The 16,043-nt window shown below is 43.4% G+C and overlaps 1 protein-coding gene across 1 annotated transcript in view; it reads left to right on the plus strand.

The window, feature by feature from the left end:
- The first annotated feature begins 8,545 nt into the window (after positions 1–8,545).
- ASAH2 (N-acylsphingosine amidohydrolase 2) overlaps positions 8,546–16,043 on the plus strand; it is an 84,430-nt gene continuing 76,932 nt past the window's right edge. The window contains exons 1-4 of the mRNA XM_040438310.1: positions 8,546–8,672; positions 10,873–11,039; positions 14,491–14,640; positions 15,812–15,988. Of these exons, the coding sequence (XP_040294244.1) occupies positions 8,546–8,672; positions 10,873–11,039; positions 14,491–14,640; positions 15,812–15,988 (621 nt within the window). The remainder of the gene's footprint in view (positions 8,673–10,872; positions 11,040–14,490; positions 14,641–15,811; positions 15,989–16,043) is intronic.

Consider the following 16,043-nt stretch of genomic DNA (forward strand, 5'->3'; position numbering starts at 1 on the left):
TGGGTCTGAACATCAGGGGAAAAAATCAAAATATCATCAAGATACACCAATACAAATTTCCCCATTAAATGATAGAAAATACTATTAACAAAATGCTGAAAGACGGCCGGAGCATTCATCAGGCCGAAAGGCATAACGAGATTCTCGAAATGCCCGTCAGGGGTATTAAAGGCCGTTTTCCATTCATCCCCCTCTCTGACCCTGACCAGGTTGTACGCGCCTCTCAAATCCAATTTGGAAAACACCTTGGCCCCAACAATTTGATTGAAGAGGTCCGGGATCAGAGGAAGGGGATAGGGATCGCGAATCGTGATACGGTTCAGCTCCCTAAAATCTAGGCAAGGTCTCAGAGAGCCATCTTTCTTTTTAACAAAAAAAAACCCGCGGCCACAGGTGACTTTGAGGGACGAATATGCCCCTTTTCGAGACTCTCGGAGATGTAAGTTCGCATAGCGATTCTTTCCGGTTGTGAGAGATTGTAGAGGCGTGCTTTTGGCAGCTTGGCGCCGGGAATGAGGTTAATGGGACAGTCAAACTCCCGGTGAGGAGGTAGCTCCTGAACACCGCTCTCGGAAAACACGTCCGAGAAATCAGAGAGAAATGATGGCACCGTTTTAGTAGACACCTCTGCAAAAGTCGCTGTGAGACAATTCTCTCTACAAAAGTCACTCCACTCATTTATTTGCCTTCCTTGCCAATCAATAGTGGGGTTATGTCTAGTGAGCCAGGGTAACCCCAAAACTAGAGGAGACGGCAATCCGTTAAGGACAAAACAAGATATATCCTCCACATGAGTGTCACCTACAGCTAGCCGGATATTGTGAACAATGCCTTTCAGAGATCTCTGTGAGAGTGGAGCAGAGTCAATAGCAAAAACAGGTATATCTTTATCTAATGTGCAAACCTGAAAACCATGCATGGCTACAAATTGAGTGTCAATAAGATTGACGGCCGCTCCACTATCGACAAAAATCTCACAAGAAATGACTTTGCTCTCTAGCGCCACCCTGGCAGACAGGAGAAAACGGGAACTGCAGGTCAGAGGAAAAGCATCAAATCCTACATCAACTTTGCCCAAAGTAGCAGATGAAGCAGAACTTGATGATTTACCTTTTGAGATTTTTCTCTTATTATCGCTCTTAGTACGGTTCAAGAATCTCCTAGATGGACAAACATTTGCCAAATGACCTATGCCCCCACAACAAAAACAGACCATACTCTGAGGACTAAATCCTCTTTTATCAGGGGCAAGTCGAGCTAGCTGCATGGGCTCCTCCTCAGAGGGGAGCGAGACAGGATGAGGCCCCTGCACACTGAATGAGTCCGCACCACTTCCCCTAGACTGACAATGGCTGGACAGAGAGGTCTCGTTTCTTTCTCTTAGACGCCTGTCAAGGCGTACCGCCAATGACATGGCAGACTCTAAGGACGTTGGTCTCTCATGGAAAGCAAACGCATCTTTTAATCTCTCCGAGAGACCATGACAGAACTGACTCCGGAGTGCAGCATCATTCCAACCCGAATCAGCTGCCCATCTCCGAAATTCAGAACAAAAAAACTCCGCAGACCGTTTGTTCTGGCATAAAACACGTAGGTTAGATTCGGCCAGAGCAACACGATCCGGGTCATCATAAATCTGCCCCAGGGCCACAAAAAATCCCTCCACGGATCGAAGGGAGGGATCCCCTGATGGCAGCGAAAAAGCCCAAGTCTGAGCATTACCCCTGAGCAGGGAGATGACAATCCTCACCCTCTGCTCTTGATTACCAGAAGAGTGAGGACACAAGCAAAAATGGAGTTTGCATGACTCTCTGAAACGAACAAAATTCTCACTGCCCCCGGAGAACGTCTCCGGAAGTGAGACCTTTGGCTCGCAACAGACTCCATGAGCCGGAGCAGGGCCCAATGCTTGAAGCTGAGTCATAGATTGACGGAGATCCGCTACTTCCAAAGAAAGACCCTGCATGCGGTCAACCAGGCCAGAAAGCGGATCCATGTCAAAAAAGGACGGTTTTGGTGGATTATAATGTCACGGCTGTATGTGGGCAACAATAGTAATACACAGTACAGAGCTACTGACTGGACCCAGAACTAGGGAGGATAACGGGTGACCCCTGTCCGACCCTCAACGCTCTCCCTATTCTGCTAAAGCACATGCCCGGATCCAAATGGCGGAAAGAGGCATGCCCACGTGCCTAAGACTAATGACCACTGTAACCCCTACAATAGTGGAAGGGGCACGGCCACCAGTGCCCTACTCAGTATATGGAGGGAACCGTGGCCACCTCAGATCCAGTCAGAACATAAACAGGAACACAACAATGTCTGCACACTTAGCTGACGGTGTTGCAGCCGCAGAGAAGATGGATCCAAGGACAGGCTGGCAATATCCGGAGTGCTAGCTGCAGCAGAACACAGGTCCAGTGAACTGATAGCTACAAGTGAAGAAACTAAAGCCAGAGCTACAACTGAAGTGAGAACTATAATCCACATCCTATCATAGGAGGAGGGGTGATATAAAGAGAGGAAAATCAAACACATGAAGGACAGCTGTGGTGAAAGAAACCAAAAGTAAACAGAGTAGTGAGAACTCCTCCCAGCTCTAGTAGTGACATCATCACAGGGGTGGAGAAACAGAGCTGTGAGAACGTCCCAAAGCTCTGGTAGTGACAGATGGCATTTGTATGACTGATCAGGATCCTGATCCGTCTGACATGCATTGAAATGCCGGATCCGTCTCTCCGGTGTCATCCGGAAAAATGGATCCGGCATTTATTTGCGCAGACCGCAAAAACGGATCCGTTTTGACGGAACACTCTCGGCCGGATCCGGCAATAATGCATGTCAATGGGAAAAAATTCCGTCCTGAAAAGGCAAAAAGACTGAACTGAAGACATCCTGAACCGATTGCTCTCCATTCAGAATGCATTAGGATAAAACTGATCAGTTCTTTTCCGGTATTGTGCTTCTCCACTTAACCCCTACCACTAAAACATTCTAGTTAAGGGTACTTTCACACTAGCGTTATTCTTTTCCGGCATTGAGTTCCGTAATAAGGGCTTTATTACGGAACTCAAGTGTGAAAGTACCCTTAACTAGAATGTTTTAGTGGTAGGGGTTAAGTGGAGAAGCACAGCCTAAACAGAAACATTGCTATAATTTCTGTCTATCAGACTTGTATAGAGCTATAATGCAAGAATGTGGGAATGCCTAAGCAGTTTTTTCAGACATAAATAACGGAACTAAGCCAGACAGTCAGAAGGTCAGTATGTCTGTTTTTTCCCCTCCAAAACTTTGCATAGGTAAAAAGTCATAAAGTCTCTCAATATTAGCTGGCTGTGTATTAACCCTCGCCACAGTGCAGTGAAGCTATTGTGTTATAACAGTGCAAATGCAGTTCAACATCATGAAACAGTATAAGTGCACATAAATCACAGTGCAAGTTAACCCTTCAGAGTGAAATAAAATAGGAAGTTGATGACTTTGCATAGTAACTATAAGGGCAAATGTCCATAATACAAAGTACCCTTGCTCCAGGACACGACAGTATTAACTTTGTCTACATGATGAATGCCATTTGCTGAAGTTGGACAACCCATTTAACATGTACACAATATTTTCAGAATATTCAAGAATAAAATTATCTCAATTATACTAATACTACTTTTACATCATTATGGTATCAGGAGAGTAGAGACACAGTATGGGCATGACAATGCAGTCCCAAACTAAGCATAAACTTATAGAACATGCTTCACCTCCCCAATCAGTGGCATACCTTCTACAGTGCCTTGCAAAAGTATTCACCCCCCTTGACTTTTTTCAGGTTTTGTTACATTACAGCCTAAGTTCAATGTATTGTTAATCTGACTTTTATGTGGACACAATAGTCTAAGTTGGCGAAGTAAAATGAGAAAAATATCTAAATAAAACTATTGTTTAGAAATAGAAAACAGAAAATTGGCATGTGCGTATGTATTCACCCCCCTTTGTTAGGAAGCCCATAAAAAGCTCTGGTGCAACCACTTACCTTCAGAAGCCACATCATTAGTGAAACATTAGGGATGTTCTTGAGCAAAACCTGTACCACTATGTGCATGATCTGAGGCTAGGACGGAGGTTCAGCTTCCAGCAGGACAATAATCCCACACACACGGCTAAAGCAACACTTGAGTGGTTTAAGAGGAAACATGTAAATGTGTTGGAATGGCCTAATCAAAGCCCAGATCTCAATCCAATAGAAAATCTGTGCTCAGACTTAAAGATTGCTGTTCACAAGCGCAAACCATACAACTTGAAGGAGCTGGTGCAGTTTTGCAAGGAGGAATGGGCAAAAATCCCAGTGGTAAGATGTCGCAAGCTCATAGAGACTTATCCAAAGCGACTTGGAGCTGTGATTGCCGCAAAAGTTGGCTCTACAAAGTATTGACTTTAGGGGGGTGAATAGTTATGCAAATTGACTTTTTCTGTTATTTTGTCCTATTTGTTGTTTGCTTCACAATAATAAAATAAACATCTTCAAAGCTGTGGGCATGTTCTGTAAATGAAATTATGGAAATCCTCAAACAATCCATGTTCATTCCAGGTTGTGCGGCACCAAAACACGAAAAAAGTCAAGGGGGGGGGTGAATACTTTTGCAAGACACTGTATGGAGGCAGACAATACAAATGCTACTGGGCTCGGGGGTGGGGGTGCAGGCCTGATGCTGAACTTCTGATCCCAATACGAAAACACTGCAGCGACCACTAGGTGGAGCTATATGCAAAGAGATAATTTCTTTTATCTTTCATTCCAGTAAATGGTAACTGTATAAATTCCTATGTGCTGAGCTCCCCCTAGTGATGGCTGCAGGCAGTCATAGAAGGGAAGGAAATTCATAAAAGAGGTTGGCCACTCTGTTAGCACTTATTAAAACTATAAACAAAGTAGGGAGATATTACACTTACTAATATATCTTCTTAGGAAGATCTGCTTGGTTTTCCTGGTTCTCCTCTCCTGCTCTCACCACGCCCCCTCCTGTCCAGCACCTTTTGATTTTATTACAGCACTCAGTCTTTTTGGGTATGAGTCTATCAGCATGGCACATTTTGACCTGGCAAGATTTGCCCATTCTTCTTTGCAAAAACACACCAAATCTGTCAGATTGCCAGGGCATCTCCTGTGCACAGCCCTCTTCAGATCACCCCACAGATTTTCTATTGGATTCAGGTCTGGCCTCTGGCTGGGCCATTCCAAAACTTTAATATTCTTCTGGTGAAGCCATTCCTTTGTTGATTTGGATGTATGCTTTGGGTCGTTGTCATGCTGAAAGATGAAGTTCCCCTTCATGTTCAGCTTTCTAGCAGAAGCCTGAAGGTTTTGTGCCAATAATGACAGAAACCTGACATTTTAACAGGGGTGTGTAGACTTTTTATATCCACTGTATATATATATATATATATACAGTACAGACCAAAAGTTTGGACACACCTTTTCTTTATTTTCATGACTATGGAGGCATCAAAACTATGAATTAACACATGTGGAATTATATACATAACAAACAAGTGTGAAACAACTGAAAATATGTCATATTCTAGGTTCTTCAAAGTAGCCACCTTTTGCTTTGATTACTGCTTTGCACACTCTTGGCATTCTCTTGATGAGCTTCAAGAGGTAGTCCCCTGAAATGGTCTTCCAACAGTCTTGAAGGAGTTCCCAGAGATGCTTAGCACTTGTTGGCCCTATTGCCTTCACTCTGCGGTCCAGCTCACCCCAAACCATCTCGATTGGTGACTCTGGAGGCCAGGTCATCTGGCGCAGCACCCCATCACTCTCCTTCATGGTCAAATAGCCCTTACTTTCAGAGTTTTCCCAATTTTTCGGCAGACTGACTGACCTTCATTTCTTAAAGTAATGATGGCCACTAGTTTTTCTTTACTTAGCTGCTTTTTTCTTGCCATAATACAAATTCTAACAGTCTATTCAGTAGGACTATCAGCTGTGTATCCACCTGACTTCTCCTCAACGCAACTGATAGTCCCAACTCCATTTATAAGGCAAGAAATCCCACTTATTAAACCTGACAGGGCACACCTGTGAAGTGAAAAACATTTCAGGGGACTACCTCTTGAAGCTCATCAAGAGAATGCCAAGAGTGTGCAAAGCAGTAATCAAAGCAAAAGGTGGCTACTTTGAAGAACCTAGAATATGACATATTTTCAGTTGTTTCACACTTGTTTGTTATGTATATAATCCCACATGTGTTAATTCATAGTTTTGATGCCTTCAGTGTGAATCTACAATTTTCATAGTCATGAAAATAAAGAAAACTCTTTGAATGAGAAGGTGTGTCCAAACTTTTGGTCTGTACTGTATATATATATATATATATATATATAAAAAATATAAAAACGGGCAGCACTCCAGCGGATAAAAAGATGAAAAAAACTTTATTTACCCATAAGGCGAAGGCTTGAAGAAGGCTCCTATGTAGAGCCGAAACGTCACATTCGCCTTATGGGTAAATAAAGTTTTTTTCATATTTTTATCCGCTGGAGTGCTGCCCGTTTTTATATTTTGTATTCATCTGGATTGGCTTATATCCACATTGGGCCTTTGCACCCTTTATTCAATTTTCTAACTGTGACGGTGCTGCCATCTTTTTCTTTTTCTTTTTCTATACACTGCTCAAAAAAAATAAAGGGAACACTTAAACAACACAATGTAATTCCAAGTCATTCACACTTCTGTGAAATCAAACTGTCCACTTAGGAAGCAACACTGAGTGACAATCAATTTCACATGCTGTTGTGCAAATGGGATAGACAACAGGTGGAAATTATAGGCAATTAGCAAGACACCCCCAATAAAGGAGTGGTTCTGCAGGTGGTAACCACAGACCACTTCTCAGTTCCTATGCTTCCTGGCTGATGTTTTGGTCACTTTTGAATGCTGGCGGTGCTTTCCCTCTAGTGGTAGCATGAGACGGAGTCTACAACCCACACAAGTGGCTCAGGTAGTGCAGCTTATCCAGGATGGCACATCAATGCGAGCTGTGGCAAGAAGGTTTGCTGTGTCTGTCAGCGTAGTGTCCAGAGCATGGAGGCGCTACCAGGAGAAAGGCCAGTACATCAGGAGACGTGGAGGAGGCCGTAGGAGGGCAACAACCCAGCAGCAGGATGCTACCTCTACCTTTGTGCAAGGAGGAACAGGAGGAGCACTGCCAGAGCCCTGCAAAATGACTTCCAGCAGGCCACAAATGTGCATGTGTCTGCTCAAACGGTCAGAAACAGACTCCATGAGGGTGATATGAGGGCCCGACGTCCACAGGTGGGGGTTGTGCTTACAGCCCAACACCGTGCAGGACGTTTGGCATTTGCCAGAGAACACCAAGATTGGCAAATTCGCCACTGGCACCCTGTGCTCTTCACAGATGAAAGCAGGTTCGCGCTGAGCACGTGACAGATGTGACAGAGTCTGGAGACGCCGTGGTGAACGTTCTGCTGCCTGCAACATCCTCCAGCATGACCGGTTTGGCATTGGGTCAGTAATGGTGTAGGGTGGCATTTCTTTGGAGGGCTGCACAGCCCTCCATGTGCTCGCCAGAGGTAGCCTGACTGCCATTAGGTACCGAGATGAGATCCTCAAACCCCTTGTGAGACCATATGCTGGTGCGGTTGGCCCTGGGTTCCTCCTAATGCAAGACAATGCTAGACCTCATGTGGCTGGAGTGTGTCAGCAGTTCCTGCAAGACGAAGGCATTGATGCTATGGACTGGCCCGCCCGTTCCCCAGACCTGAATCCAATTGAGCACATCTGGGACATCATGCCTCGCTCTATCCACCAATGTCACGTTGCACCACAGACTGTCCAGGAGTTGGCAGATGCTTTAGTCCAGGTCTGGGAGGAGATCCCTCAGGAGACCGTCCGCCACCTCATCAGGAGCATGCACAGACGTTGTAGGGAGGTCATACAGGCACGTGGAGGCCACACACACTACTGAGCCTCATTTTGACTTGTTTTAAGGACATTACATCAAAGTTGGATCAGCCTGTAGTGTGTTTTTTCACTTTAATTTTGAGTGTGACTCCAAATCCAGACCTCCATGGGTTAAAAAATTTGATTTCCATTTTAAAATTTTTGTGTGATTTTGTTGTCAGCACATTCAACTATGTAAAGAACAAAGTATTTCAGAAAAATATTTAATTAATTCAGATCTAGGATGTGTTATTTTTGTGTTCCCTTTATTTTTTTGAGCAGTGTGTATATATATATATATATATATATATATATATCACATATATAAAAATATGAAACTAAGCTTTTTCTTCAATAAATGAAATAATTATTCAATGATTTTATTTTATGCTTATGCAGGTTTTACTTGTCTATTATGAATCTTTGTTTGAACATTAGAAAATATAATCAGTGACACAGAGTCCAGTCACTTATTTTTTTAATTGTGTCTTTTGTTTAATAAAGTCCATTAGTGTTAATATTAACTTCTCTCTCTCTCTTTTGGTTGTAGATTGTGAATTGGCTGCACCTTGACAATCCAGGAAAATGGGACAGCAGAAGACTTTCAGCAATCTGGAAGTGGCCCTTATTGTGCTCACAGTGTTACTTTTCTGTATTTCGATAGGTTTTATAACAATGTTATTCATCCTGGAAAACACACTCCGAGAAGATAGTAAGTTCAATCATTGTACTATCCCATACACTGCCCAGTTTGTGCTGCTCGCCATCCAGAAGGGGGGAGAAATAGGGGCAGAGTGCAAGCTGTATCTCCAAGGCTTCTGTAACTTCTCCTGGTGCCTGTAATGTAAGGTTCCTGTAGGGAATACAAGATTCTAGGGGCCAATGCTGTTGTTCTTCATCCACTTATCTTTATGATTGGTGAGTAGTAGAGAAACCATGCAGTTAGATTATACCATGCCTTATATTGATTTAAGACTGTAGCAGGAGATTTGCCTTAAATAAGTTTTCCAGCTTCACCACCTTTGTTTATTAGGCCCAGAATGTGCCCCACCTAATGAACCCCAATGGGGACAGTGAGTAAAGGCAGTCTATGAAGAGTGCTACGGAATATGTTGGTGCTATAGAAACAAGTAAAATAAACTAAAACGGTTTACTTGTACCTTGGGAAAACAATTGAGTTGTCTCACCAGGATAAGTAAGTGCGTATACACTTCTTCCTGGATACTGCTCAAGGATAGTCAACAAAGTCAAATGGAAGGGGAGCAGTTACATGGTGAAACGTAACTTTTAATGTATTCAAATAATACTCCCGTGACCGGGAGTTAAAATACCCCTTACAAACATATATAGACAAACAGGTGCAGGACCTAAATTAGTGTGCCACCTAGAAAGCAGCCAGGGCTAGGTGCATACCACCCAGGGCCTGAACACACACCAAACTAGGTGCATGCAGCCCAAGGCATAAGGTCCCTGAATCCAAGTCCTATAAATAGATGCCGGGACGGTAGGGAAACTCTGTAAAATACACAGAATGGTCTTACCGGTTTAGTTGAGAACCTCACTATTCACAAGGTATGGAATGTCGGTAGAAAAAATAGTCACACCCTATGGGCTTCTCGGTACCAGATGTCCAGACAGTGGTGCAGGCATCCGGTTCTTAGGTCAATCGTAGAAGTGGGGAGGCCTCGAAAAAGAGATAAACTGTTCTAATACACCCTACTTGACCTATTCAGCCATAGTGAACTAATATGTGGCCCCGTCCGGAAGGGGTGGCCCCCGTTCGGAACCTCACCCTGATCAAGGATCCCTATCAGGCCCTCCACATAGTGTCCAGAGTCTAAACTGGGTGCCCGATCAGGGTAATGGAGTGGTACATGAAAATAAAAATGGCCACAATATGTTTGCGTGTCCCAACGCGTTTCATCAAAAGAACATATCAAAAGACTGCTGTATATACTAGGAAGGCCCCATGAATCTTCAGGAGACACGGGGCTTAGTAATAAGCAAATCCTAATTGTCTATCTGCCAAAATAGGGAGGGGGTGCTTATGGCACAGCCCCACAAAATAGAGCAAAACAGAGTACTACTGCAGTGAGGCGTATGGCGTTGTTCCACAGTATCACCTGCAAGAAATATATAAACATACGGGCAACCCGTTAGAAAAAAGATCCCACACAGCCTACACTAATGGTGAGTGAGGGATGGTACTCACAATACTCCCGGCGAGGCATGTAGCAGATGTCCAGGGTCATGGGCACTGGTATTCACAGTGCCCCACTAACAAATGTAGGTCTGACAGGCGCCGTATTGCACGCTGTATTTGAAGGAAGGGGAGGAGAGCCGGCCCCTGTGCGTGCGCACAGAGCGACGCTGGCCCACGTGACCACGCCAAGTCACATGATCTGGTCAACTGAGGTATGGCGCTCAGCTCCAGTGCACAGGCGCATGCTGCCGGACGGTGCCAGGACTGCCAACATCAGGCGCAGCCTCAGTGACGTGTAGACGTAGCCACGTACCCATACCTGTGAGCAGAGTCCTAAGGATGCCGGTAGGGGGGTGGAGCTGTTGGGAGGAATAATCGAACCACAAAGCTGCTACACTGCCACCCTAGGATACTAGGGGAGACATGAGTAAAAGCACACCAGTACATGACAAAAGTACATGGTGGTATGCACCTAGCCTGGTGTGTCGCTGCTTTCTAGGTGGCACACTAATTTAGGTCCTGCACCTGTTTGTCTATATATGTTTGTAAGGGGTATTTTAACTCCCGGTCACAGGAGTATTATTGAATACATTAAAAGTTAAGTTTTACCATGTAACTGCTCCCCTTCCATTTGACTTAGTTGTACCTTGCCCATCATTTCATCAACGGCAAATATTAAAAATATATTCTGAATAATGTTCTTTTATAGGTTCAACCACAACAACATTACCACCACCACTATCATCATCCTCATCATCCTCATCATCACAAACAACTTCAAAACCTTCTGCAACAACAACTGATGCTCATCCTCATGCCTATCTCATTGGAGCAGGAAGAGCGGACTGCACTGGCCTGCTGGCAGATATTCCTTTGGTATATGATGAGTTTATCACAGTATTATGATACAGTGTTGATATTGTTTAAATGCAACCTAATCGACGTTTCTTTGAAATGTTTCTTTCATATATATATATATATATATATATATAGAAGAAAAATGGCGGCACTGACTACAATCAGAAAAGGTGGGTGCACGTTCCAGGGGAATCGACCTCTTACCCCAATCAATGAATCCAGAAAATGGACGGCACTCCAGCAGGATAAAAGTGAAGTATTCTTTATTCAACCATACGGTGCTGTATGGTTGAATAAAGAATACTTCACTTTTATCCTGCTGGAGTGCCGTCCATTTTCTGGATTCATTTTTATATATATATATATATATATATATATATATATATATATATACAGTTGCAAGAAAAAGTATGTGAACCCGTTGGAATGATATGGATTTCTGCACAAATTGGTCATAAAATGTGATCTGATCTTCATCTAAGTCACAACAATAGACAATCACAGTCTGCTTAAACTAATAACACACAAAGAATTAAATGTTACCATGTTTTTATTAAACACACCATGTAAACATTCACAGTGCAGGTGGAAAAAGTATGTGAACCCCTAGACTAATGACATCTCCAAGAGCTAATTGGAGTGAGGCGTCAGCCAACTTGAGTCCAATCAATGAGATGAGATTGGAGGTGTTGGTTACAGCTGCCCTGCCCTATAAAAAACACACACCAGTTCTGGGTTTGCTTTTCACAAGAAGCATTGCCTGATGTGAATGATGCCTCGCACAAAAGAGCTCTCAAAAGATCTACGATTAAGAATTGTTGACTTGCATAAAGCTGGAAAGGGTTATAAAAGTATCTCCAAAAGCCTTGCTGTTATCAGTCCACGGTAAGACAAATTGTCTATAAATGGAGAAAGTTCAGCACTGCTGCTACTCTCCCTAGGAGTGGCCATCCTGTAAAGATGACTGCTAGAGCACAGCGCAGACTGCTCAATGAGGTGAAGAAGAATCCTAGAGTGTCAGCTAAAAACTTACAAAAGTCTCTGGCATATGCTAACATCCCTGTTACCGAATCTACGATACGTAAAACACTAAACAAGAATGTATTTCATGGGAGGATACCACAGAGGAAGCCACTGCTGTCCAAAAAAAAACATTGCTGCACATTTACAGTTTGCACAAGAGCACCTGGATGTTCCACAGCAGTACTGGCAAAATATTCTGTGGACAGATGAAACCAAAGTTGAGTTGTTTGGAAGAAACACACAACACTATGTGTGGAGAAAGAGGCACAGCACACCAACATCAAAACCTCATCCCAACTGTGAAGTATGGTAGTGGGGGCATCATGGTTTGGGGCTGCTTTGCTGCATCAGGACCTGGACGGATTGCTATCATCGAAGAAAAAATGTATTCCCAAGTTTATCAAGACATTTTGCAGGAGAACTTAAGGCCATCTGTCCACTAGCTGAAGCTCAACAGAAGATGGGTGTTGCAACAGGACAACGACCCAAAGCATAGAAGTAAATCAACAACAGAATGGCTTAAACAGAAGAAAATACGCCTTCTGGAGTGGCCCAGTCAGAGTCCTGACCTCAACCCGATTGAGATACTGTGGCATGACCTCAAGAAAGCGATTCACACCAGACATCCCAAGAATATTGCTGAACTGAAACAGTTCTGTAAAGAGGAATGGTCAAGAATTACTCCTGATCGTTGTGCACGTCTGATCTGCAACTACAGGAAACGTTTGGTTGAAGTTATTGCTGCCAAAGGAGGTTCAACCAGTTATTAAATCCAAGAGCTTGGATAGAGCCGAAACGTTGCTACACCATTGGGTGAATAAAACAACCTCACTTTTTCACTTATTCCTTGGAGCTTGGAGTGCTGCTCTATTTTGTACGAGGTGTATATATATATATATATATATATATATATATATATATACAGTACAGACCAAAAGTTTGGACACACCTTCTCATTCAAAGAGTTTTCTTTATTTTCATGACTATGAAAATTGTAGATTCACACTGAAGGCATCAAAACTATGAATTAACACATGTGGAATTATATACATAACAAACAAGTGTGAAACAACTGAAAATATGTCATATTCTAGGTTCTTCAAAGTAGCCACCTTTTGCTTTGATTACTGCTTTGCACACTCTTGGCATTCTCTTGATGAGCTTCAAGAGGTAGTCCCCTGAAATGTTTTTCACTTCACAGGTGTGCCCTGTCAGGTTTAGTAAGTGGGATTTCTTGCCTTATAAATGGGGTTGGGACCATCAGTTGCGTTGAGGAGAAGTCAGGTGGATACACAGCTGATAGTCCTACTGAATAGACTGTTAGAATTTGTATTATGACAAGAAAAAAGCAGCTAAGTAAAGAAAAACTAGTGGCCATCATTACTTTAAGAAATGAAGGTCAGTCAGTCAGCCGAAAAATTGGGAAAACTTTGAAAGTAAGGGCTATTTGACCATGAAGGAGAGTGATGGGGTGCTGCGCCAGATGACCTGGCCTCCACAGTCACCGGACCTGAACCCAATCGAGATGGTTTGGGGTGAGCTAGACCGCAGAGTGAAGGCAAAAGGGCCAACAAGTGCTAAGCATCTCTGGGAACTCCTTCAAGACTGTTGGAAGACCATTTCAGGGGACTACCTCTTGAAGCTCATCAAGAGAATGCCAAGAGTGTGCAAAGCAGTAATCAAAGCAAAAGGTGGCTACTTTGAAGAACCTAGAATATGACATATTTTCAGTTGTTTCACACTTGTTTGTTATGTATATAATTCCACATGTGTTAATTCATAGTTTTGATGCCTTCATAGTCATGAAAATAAAGAAAACTCTTTGAATGAGAAGGTGTGTCCAAACTTTTGGTCTGTACTGTATATTGTGGGGATTTGCTCTGGTAGGCAGGGTAAGTGGACGCAGTACAGAGGCAAAAACAAGGTTGTAAAGCAAAGTTCAGTGTTTTATTCACACATAACGAAAAACAAGCCAAAAGTAACAATGTTCAGTTTTGGTGCCTGTTCACACCACACAAAGTCCACAGTGCAAAAAACCTTCACCTGGTCAGCAGCTCTCAAGACACAGACTCCACAGCTTCTCTGACATCGAGGATAATCCACCACAGCTGAACGTGCTGTCTGGGTTTTAATATCCCAGCCCAAAACCCGGCCTGGAACCGTGGGGAACAGCCACCCACCCTGCTTTTTGGCTGCTCCCAGTAAGAACCGGCCCGGATCGGCTTTACAGCCATACTAACAGCTGAAGTGTCAGACTGCACTACAGAACTGACACTTCAGGAAAAAATCCGGTTCTTACCTCACGGTGGCCAGGAACCTCGGTGACACGTATCTTCCGTCAATGACGGCTCCTTGTTCCTTTTTAAAATATATAATTATAACTAAACGATGCTATGTATGATGTAGAATCACAATGGCAGTGACTGTCCAGCTTGTCTTCTTCTAGATGGGCTATGCTAGCGGTGACCAACGGGCTGCAGGACTACACACGCGACAATACAGTCGAGCCTTCATTGTAGCAGATCCGGATAATTCCAAAAGGGTGGTGTTTGTGAGCTCGGACATAGGAATGGTTTCACAAAGGGTCAGACTAGAGGTATGTGGAGTGCGCTCAATCCGTAATTATTATACAACTGATCAGAGTGGTCAATATGGCACGAAAATATATTGAATATAGAACACAGTGATTTCCCCCATAAAATGAATGGAAATACTGTAAAATTGATTCCTATATGTAGGCTACAACAGTGTCACACAGTAGCCATGACAGCGTCGTACTCACCATAGAGGCAGACCATGCCATTGCTGTGAGGCCCTTGGAGAGGACAGTGAACTCCTTCTTCTGTTCCCAACACAGAGACCTGGTATGTTCTGCAGCCTCCACTAGGAGGAGCTCAGTGCATAGAGACCTTTGCAACTTCCGTTGAGTTCAATGTTAGCTAAGAATTACATTGAACATTAACTTGTTTGTCGCTGCCCTCAGTGGAGGTGGGCACATAGTACGTTTTTTTTATGAGACCCTATGAGTTCAAGACAGAGGTACCAACAACGGATGTCACTTTGTAGCCCTGTAGATTGATGAACAGGTGGATTTTCTGTACCATCAGTGTTTAGCATGGGCTCACTTGAGTCTAAGGAATGGAAATATAAGGCTACACACCTACGTTTGGCAGTCAAATCAAGGGTTCTGTTGGGTTTTGCATCACTTTTGGTAGTAAGAATAGTGCAGCCATATTCTTGCTGTCAAAACTAATAAAACATTGACTGAATCCCAAAGGACACCTAATAAGTCAATGAAGTCTGTTAGACGCTGTTTTATGACCACTCTGGCAAACTGCTCCAGTGGCCATAAACTGTTCCAGCACAGATGCCTTCAGCTGCCAAGTTGACATGTAACAGGTCAGCCAGTTTCATAGGTACAAATCAGCTGACAGATGACCTTTAACATACTGATGACAGCTGCCATATGGGAGAAAAGTGCCTGCTGTTAGAACACTATGCAAAAATATTCAGGTAGGTGCCTGGCAGACAGCATGTAGTATACAGGCAGGTATGTGAGAAGTATATAATCTCCAGCATCGGAAATAGGTACACAACACTGGTGCTGTAGAAAATAATAGTTATTTTTCATGGCGTTTTTTTTTTTTTTTACGAAGATGGTGCTGCCATGTGCTTGCCCGTGATGCCAGAAAGCCAGCTAATTTAGGCATATTTCAATATAGTAGTATAGTAAATGCCCCCCCCCCCCCGTTGTTTTTTTCCTACAGGCCATGAAGAAGCTAAAAAGCAAATATGGAGACCTCTACAGACAAGACAATGTTCTATTCAGCGGGACGCACACACATTCAGGACCTGCAGGATATTTTCAGTACACAATATTTAGATTGACAAGCCAGGGGTTTAGCCGAGAGTCCACTGATGCCATAGTGAATGGTATTGTCAAGGTATGGTACACCATGGTGGGATCTTGTCGAAAGCTGTAAAGCAGTAACACTCCAC

This window comes from Bufo bufo, chromosome 6, assembly GCF_905171765.1.
Source record: "Bufo bufo chromosome 6, aBufBuf1.1, whole genome shotgun sequence".
NCBI classification, from domain to species: domain Eukaryota; kingdom Metazoa; phylum Chordata; class Amphibia; order Anura; family Bufonidae; genus Bufo; species Bufo bufo.